General features: G+C 32.7%; 1 protein-coding gene across 2 annotated transcripts in view; it reads right to left on the reverse strand.

Moving 5' to 3' along the window:
• LOC118736755 (diacylglycerol kinase theta-like) overlaps window positions 1–7,826 on the reverse strand; it is a 40,983-nt gene that overhangs the window by 19,475 nt on the left and 13,682 nt on the right. The window contains exon 4 of one of the 2 annotated variants that reach the window (XM_036466773.1): window positions 3,859–4,366. The exons of the other annotated variant lie outside the window; for it this stretch is intronic. Coding sequence (XP_036322666.1) covers window positions 4,136–4,366 — 231 coding nt within the window. The 3' untranslated portion in view covers window positions 3,859–4,135. Of the gene's footprint in view, window positions 1–3,858; window positions 4,367–7,826 lie in introns of those variants that run through there. 2 annotated transcript variants of the gene reach the window in all.

Raw genomic sequence — 7,826 nt, forward strand, 5'->3', positions numbered from 1 at the left:
GATCAAGTTCTTGGAATTTGTCGCTTAAATTTACTCAATGTGCTGCATTTAAGTTTTGCCGGATGTACGTATGTAGTATCTTCAAACGTTAAAAAAAAAACAATTTAAACCAGATGGCGTCCTTTGATATCAATGTCATGCATGACTTAAGTGCTTGGCAGATAGAAAGCATGTGTGTACATACCCAGTAGAAATTTTATGCATACGACATCGCTGTTGGTGGCATGAGCTTGCTGTTGCCAGTATAAATGAACATTCATTTCCATTTAACACGCGTGGTTTCTCAGAGCGTAAGCGAACTCTAACCATACACTTGTACTACTGCTGTATGCATATGGCTGTATTAATGTTTCAAACATACAAAAATGCATCAATGGAACAGTATTAAAGCATTCTTACAAGATATGTATCCCCATATGTAAATGCTACTTTTCTGATACATTTTAATATACATACAAAAAAGTAGCATTTTGCATATGGCAAATGCATATCTTGTAAAAGCCCGTTTGTGCTGAAAATAGTATCGCACAACACGTCTGTTCACTAAAATTTTTGAACATGACTGAAAATATTACAAAAATTCCACTTAAAAAAAATGTACCTAAAACAACGACAACTTACATTCGCTTGCAATTCGCCAGAATTTGAATTTATTCGTGGAAATTCATGACTACGCATGAATTGTTCACGCTAATTCACGCATATAAAAAAGCTTTCTTCATGAATGCATACAATCGATTTCTACTGGGTATCGCACGTTTAATAATATACATAAGTGAACTAAATTTTGAGTAGTAGATTACGGATTTGGATACCGTTTTCCTAGATCAGGTAATTTTCCCAAGATACTTTCATTTTTATGTAAAAAAGAATCCAACTTTAACAGGGGAAACATTTAATTTGTAAATTGTACATTTGAATAATTTGCATTTAACGCAATTTTTTTTGCAAAAAAAATCAAGCTAAATACCAACGATGAAAATCGATAGATAAATAAGCATGTTGTGAATGATCAAATGTAAATGTGCAATATTTTGTTGTATGAAATAGGGACCGAAATAATGTTGCTCATACGCCACAACGTACATGGCCCTAATCGAACATGGCGTGTGAGCAACATTTTCCATGTAAAAGTTTTAATTCATTCATTTTTTCATTCGCAATGCAAACTTAAGCTTAGTATAGAGCGCTCAAGAAAAGCAAGAACTCCATATAAACGCTACATAACGCTGAAGAAATGGCGAATAAATTTTCCTATGTCAAATGTCTTTAAATCAGTACGAGGTTCATAAAAAATTTGCCACGCTTTCTACTATTGTTTTCTAAAGTTTGTCAAAAAAGAGCACAATACAACCCATGTTTGCAAACGAAATATACGCCCTTTCTATTATTTCGTGAGGAAAGAGTAAGACAACAGGCTGTGAAATACCAGATGGCAAAATTCCTTAAACACTATATTTTCTTGGCCGCTACCTTAGGAGCTGGATACCGAGCTTTAAAACGAAAATATCTTGCGAAAATAGCCTGATCTAGAAAAATGGTGTACACTGCATAGGTGCGAAATCTACTACCCAAAATTAAGCTTACGTGTCTCGGCGTTTTTCGGGTCATTTTAGCGTCCCTACAGTGCAATTAATTCCAAATTTATGTTTTTGCAGATTTCATCATACAATTACGTTTCTATAAATGGACTTAAAAATAATAGATCGCTGTTTTGTACTTTAAACGACGCTATGTATGTGTAGAAGCTCCCATAGAAAGCAATCCTGCAAACCAAAGTTACCAAAAATCTTTAAGAGCATCGAAAGTGTGCTCCCATATATGCATGTAACGATTTCTTTACGAATCTTCAAAGAAAAAAATAGGTTTATTCGCATATTCATAGATTTTCGTAACTATCAAAAACTATCAGATTTTCCTGTTCGCGTACATAAAAATCCAGCCAAGTAGGGGAAATTGAGAGACCAAATTGACATTTCATTCTGCTGTTTCTGCTGGAAAAATTTTTGCTAGCAGCCATTCGCCAGCAAGAAAAACAGCTGATCAAAGTCATCTGTTTTCAATATATGAAAATATGGAAATTTATTTTAGATTTATTATTAAGATTTTTAAGTTTCAAATTATTAGAACTGCAAATATATCGGAAGAAAGCAAATACTCATTTACTCATGTTTGCTTAGCAAATTGCTTTCGGAAAACCTTTAATTTATATTATTTTCATGTTTTCTGTTTTATGCTTTTGTATGTAAACAAATTTCCGAGCAGCTGTACTAAAAACTTGCAAGTGTTTGCTAGTTTTGCGTTCGTGTACTTTTGCTAATATTTCTCTCTTTGAAAGAGAACAGATACAATATCATTCGAATTTTGCTCTTGAGAATTTTCTGCTGGAAGAATAAGGCGTGGTCGCACAGGGGTCAAATTTCAGATTACCCTATGAAGACGTTTTAACCGACTCCCATCGGGACCAAAATTTATATGTGATGTCTTCGACTTTAGTAGTATCGATTTTGGGTATTAAATAAAAAAACTATTTTTAATTTCTTGACTTGAGTCCATAGAGGCATCTGGCCTTTGACCCCTTTGCGACACGTCTTAACCGACTCCAATCGGGATCAAAATTTATATGTGTTATTACCGATTGAGGGGGTGAGACTGAAAAAACCGTTCATTTGATTTTTAAGGACCACCCTAATGTACATATGTACGTTATACGATCAATAACTTGCTTTCAAGTTTCAGCCACTCACTTTTTTACTAACACACTCGCACTTTTAGAAATTGGTATATCTACAAATAGGACTTGAGGAACTTGATCCAATTCTTGATCATGTAACAACCAAGACAGCAATAACCCGAATAGTTAAGTATGACAGTGTGACTTTGGCGGCCATAGTACAACATACGAGATGTATTGAAGCACTCAACTAACACCCTTGTCCCTATGGACAAACCCAGTTGGAGTTGCGCAATTCCTGGGTCTCCCGTGAGTTGAGCTTATCTTATTATTATTCTTTAACTAAATTAGAACGGTTTCAAATTTTTAAAATTGTTTTTTTTCCCCAGTATAATAAAATAAATACTGCAACACCCATTTAAAACTGTATACCATTTACAAGTGTATTTTTGAATTTATAAGAATTTCTCATTTCATTTCTATTCTATGATTCGGGTTTCTCTTAAACTAAAGTAATGGGTTTACTTTTCTACAAAAAAGTTGGCTTTTTTATTGCGTTCTTTTTACTGTTTTCGTTAAGTGGGCAATGCATAAGGTAACCTTTTTCTATAACTAGAATAGAAAACGCAATAAATGTTGTTTCATTTTCATCATTTGAATAAAACTAAAATTTAGCTCAGTTTTAAATGAAAATATAAACAAATGTAATCTGGCTAATGTTGTTCTAAACAGAAGAGGCGTGGTACGGGTTGTATCATTAAATTTTTATCTACACAATATAATCTAATAGGCATACGTTTTTAAAAACTATTTTAAGTAATATTCAGCCAAACTTTACACCATTGGATCCTTAAAGAGTGTTTACAATGTCAGCTTGGAACTGAAAGTACTTTTTTGAAATGTTCTGTTCGCCTAACAGCTTAGAGTGTAGTTGTGGATATATCTATGCTATTAAGAACGAGAAACCAAACGCCCCCAAACCAATATAGTAAACAGAAGTAACTTAAAAAAAGTACTTCCAACTCAAAGCTGGCACTCTTAAGTAGTAACGAAACTTTGTTTTTATGAGTAATTAACAGCAAAAATAAAAAAAAAAATTTTATATATCTTTCTGCGCAATTTCTATGTTTTCAATTATAAATTTATTGAAATCGTTAATAAACTATTACTTTCTGAATTAAATTTGTATTTTCTTGAATATTCTAATAATCCCATTCAAATAATGTATCGTACTCAATGATTTATATCTTTTTTGCATGGACTTGAATTGTGATCGTTATGTACCTTAATTGCTATATTTTATTTGTTTGTGTGTTCCAAATATTGTATGTTGGCTTAATTGTTTCACTTTGTCCTGCTAAAGGTGCATCTCTTTTATGTCTTTCAAAAGTGTGATTTTGTAGTTTTCAACAATCATAGGAAGCAAGAAAACAAAAAACTTAGACCGGACGGACGCGATCTCTATGTGCCAATCGCTGCCTCGCGGTCGGGATCGCCGTTTTCTGGTGCCGAAGCCGCTTGACCTAGTCCCGATCCGACACCGCCGCCTCCGCTGATACTTATTTGGTTAGCACCCTGTGCCGCTGCAGCCGATGCTGTTGCCGATGCTGATAAACTACTGGCTAACACTGCTGGGGAAATATGTGGCTCAGTGAGGCGTCGCTTGCCCCGACTTTTTTTCAGCATTGTTGCCTGCATTGAAAATGTTTAGAGAAGTAATGTGAGCAGAACGACTAAATAAAACTAACAAACTCTTACATTATCAAACTTTTTCCTTTTTACTTTTTACATAATGTACATATTTATGAATGTATATATATTAGATGCCTTATTTTGTTAAAGTGTTTCAGATCCTACCTACGGCAGCAGCATATGAAAATAGGATGCTAAGAACTTAACAAAATGAAAAAAAAATACTCACTATTGCAAAAACTGGATGAGCTACTCCGGAATCCGTGACTTATAAGACTGGTTTGCTGTAGGTTTAGGTTCTTATATGAAAAAACATTCATCTTGCACAAGCGAGAAAAAAGAGATATCCAACCTCACGAAGCATAAGCCGATAATAAAGGGAATGGCGTATACTGGATTTTAAATACAACTAACCAGGAAGTTACCCACGTGGCATAAAGTGACTACATGGTACTATTTTCCACGCATTGTTAAATTTGTTCGTTAGGATTTTCCCGATAGTAGTAGTTTTTCCAAAATTAAAATACTTAAAATTGTAGCTAATTTAATGTTGTTTTTAAGGAAGCGAGCAGATTTTGAATCGATTTATATTTGAACTAGTAAATTAAATTTAGGTAAAGTCTATATTTACGACTGATAATTAAATTACTGTATTACACTAGACAATACCCACTTACTTCGCGGCGCCTTAAAACACCTTTCGAAATGTAAAACAATCATTCAATCGGTTAAGAAGTGCGGCAGCAAATGGTTTCTAATTAAAAAATAAATTATTCCAAATGAACTTTAGTTGACCTAGGTGCAATTTTAAGAAAATCGGACCATAAATACGATTTTTTTTTAATAGGTCAGTCGCTTGTACAACTATATGGAGCCAAATATTCCAATCCGTTCAGCCCTTTTGCGTGATTGGGTAACAAACATACAAACTTTCACATTTATAATATTAGTAATAGGTATAGACAGAATAGATGCGACGTCCATTTTTCCAGTAACCTTCAGTTTTCTACATGAGCATGGAACTCATTTTATATACTACATCCGTATCGAATTTCAGTACTCCACCACAAATACTTTCAGAGATATGCGGTGTCAAAAATGCCGCAAGTATAGGCCCACACGCCCAATTTTCCGATAAGATATTTTCCGGTGGTAAAATGGAGTCTATATTTAAAGCAATACATCGGGGGGAAACCGCATTAATTCCATGCATGTGGTGGTTTTATGGAGAAAACGACAAAAATTAGTAGTTACTTTCTAACTCGTAAGTTTCATTAATTTAATACATATAGAGAAAAGTGCAATTAATTGTAACATTTGTTGGCGTTTAAGCATCGCCACTAAGTTAAAGATAGATAGAAGACGGTAGTGAAACATGACATGGCCAATTTGTACTCTGAATACGTTAGTTAACATTAAAAAGACAGATTTGACAAACGAACGGAACATAGAGAATCTAAATTTAAACCAACATTTCTCCTAGCCTTCGACATTGCTGCTAGAGGTTAGCATCTTCGGAAATTATTTATTTCTTTCAAATAGTAACTGCGCACATGAAAGTATTTCCCTACCTAGCATATAGATACGATATTGTTAAAAACTTATAAAAATTTTAAAGTATGTCAGACCTGATTGTACTCAACATGGCTTTGCTTAAACCTATTTACTAGTTCAAATATAAATCAATTCAAAATCTACAATAAATTAGCTACAATCTTAAGTATTTTAATTTTGGAAAATTTACACTATCTGGACAATCAAGTAGATTTGAGAAAACAAATAAATTTGAAAAAATCGTAAAAAATAATACAATATAGTCATTTTACGGCGCGTGGTTAGCTTTCCGGTTGTATTAAAAAACTGAGTACGCCATTCGCTTTATTATCGGCTTATTCTTCATGAGGTTGGATATCTCTTTAATGATTTTTGATATAAGAACCTAAGCCAGTTTTTGCAATAGTGAGTATTTTTTTTTTCATTTTGTTAAGTTCTTAGCGCCCTATTTGCACATTCTGCTACCGGAGGCAGGATCTGAAATACTTTAGCAAAATGTATTTAGAAAATAAGGCATCTAATGTATATGTTATACACATATGTACATACATATACAGATAGGAATGTATATTAAAATAAACTCATTTATTGACACTTGTGTTTATTTATATGTATCCATATGTACATATTTTAATGTATGTATATGTGTATATGTCATTAAGTTTTGGTCTTTAACATTGAACATTTATAAATAATGCAAACATATGTATGTATGTGCATGTATTTATGAACTTTTCTTAACATAGATATATGTACATGCATATCTACATTTGCACGTACATGACACTGGGTTGTTTTCTGAAAAACTTGGTTTGCAATTATGTACACCTGATCCTCTTCTTACGCGGTTAACTGGGACCAAAAAATTTTCACGTAAAAACAACACCGCGTAAAAAATATGTATTTGCATGGGAAACTTCTAACTCGTACGAACTCAATATGTATGTACATACGCCCATCTCCACAAAAATACATATATATTTTAAATGCATTAAGTTAAACCAAAACATATGTACTTAGACGTTTATTAAATGAACGATCCAAACAAAACAATCAAATCAAATTATTTTCCCGGGCGAATAACTGAGCAATAGTAATCCGGACTTTCCGGACCAATAAAACAAATTATTCCACTGGAAGTTCCGGGCGAATATCCACTACGTTTTACTTTATACAAAATTCGAAAAATAAAAAATATTTTTTCATTAAAAGTGATAAACTTGATAAAATGATAAATTTATCATTTTGTTAAATTAACTGTCAAACTTTGTAAGGAAATCTATTTAACCAAAGTTTATCACATAATCAAACGACTTAAATGGATAAATGTATAAATTTTAGCCAAATTCAACCCTTCCTTACAGGTTGCCAGGTGGTCGCTTTTGTTACGAACACATAAAACCAAAAGAACACAATGGACGAGGTAAGATTGAAACGTAACTAGCCATCATATACTAAGTTAAATAACAGAAAATTTTATGCAATTATTTACCAAGGTGCGTTCATGAAAGAATGCGGATAAATTTAAGCAATTTATCCCTTTATCACTTTAGATGAAAATTCTATTACACTATCACTATGTAGTGCTAGTGAAATTTCAAGAGAAAAAGCGTGAATAACTTTCGTCTCGATGCAACCCGGCAATTTTTTTTCTGTAAATAATTGTCAATAGAACTTACAACAATATTAGCCCAAAACGCGATTTTAAAGCTATTGAGATGTCAGTAATATTTAAACAAATTTTAATAACTTTTATACAAAAAATTTAAGACCAAATAAAAATAAAAATGGGAAGAAAACCTTATCATTCTTAACTGTTTAAAATATGACCAGAATCGGTTTTAACAATCGCGAGAAATCCATTAAAATCTAAACAATTTCGAAAAATGTTAATAGCTATAATTTC

This window comes from Rhagoletis pomonella, unplaced genomic scaffold, assembly GCF_013731165.1.
Source record: "Rhagoletis pomonella isolate Grant_MI unplaced genomic scaffold, Rhpom_1.0 Rhpom_scaffold_00004, whole genome shotgun sequence".
NCBI lineage: Eukaryota > Metazoa > Arthropoda > Insecta > Diptera > Tephritidae > Rhagoletis > Rhagoletis pomonella.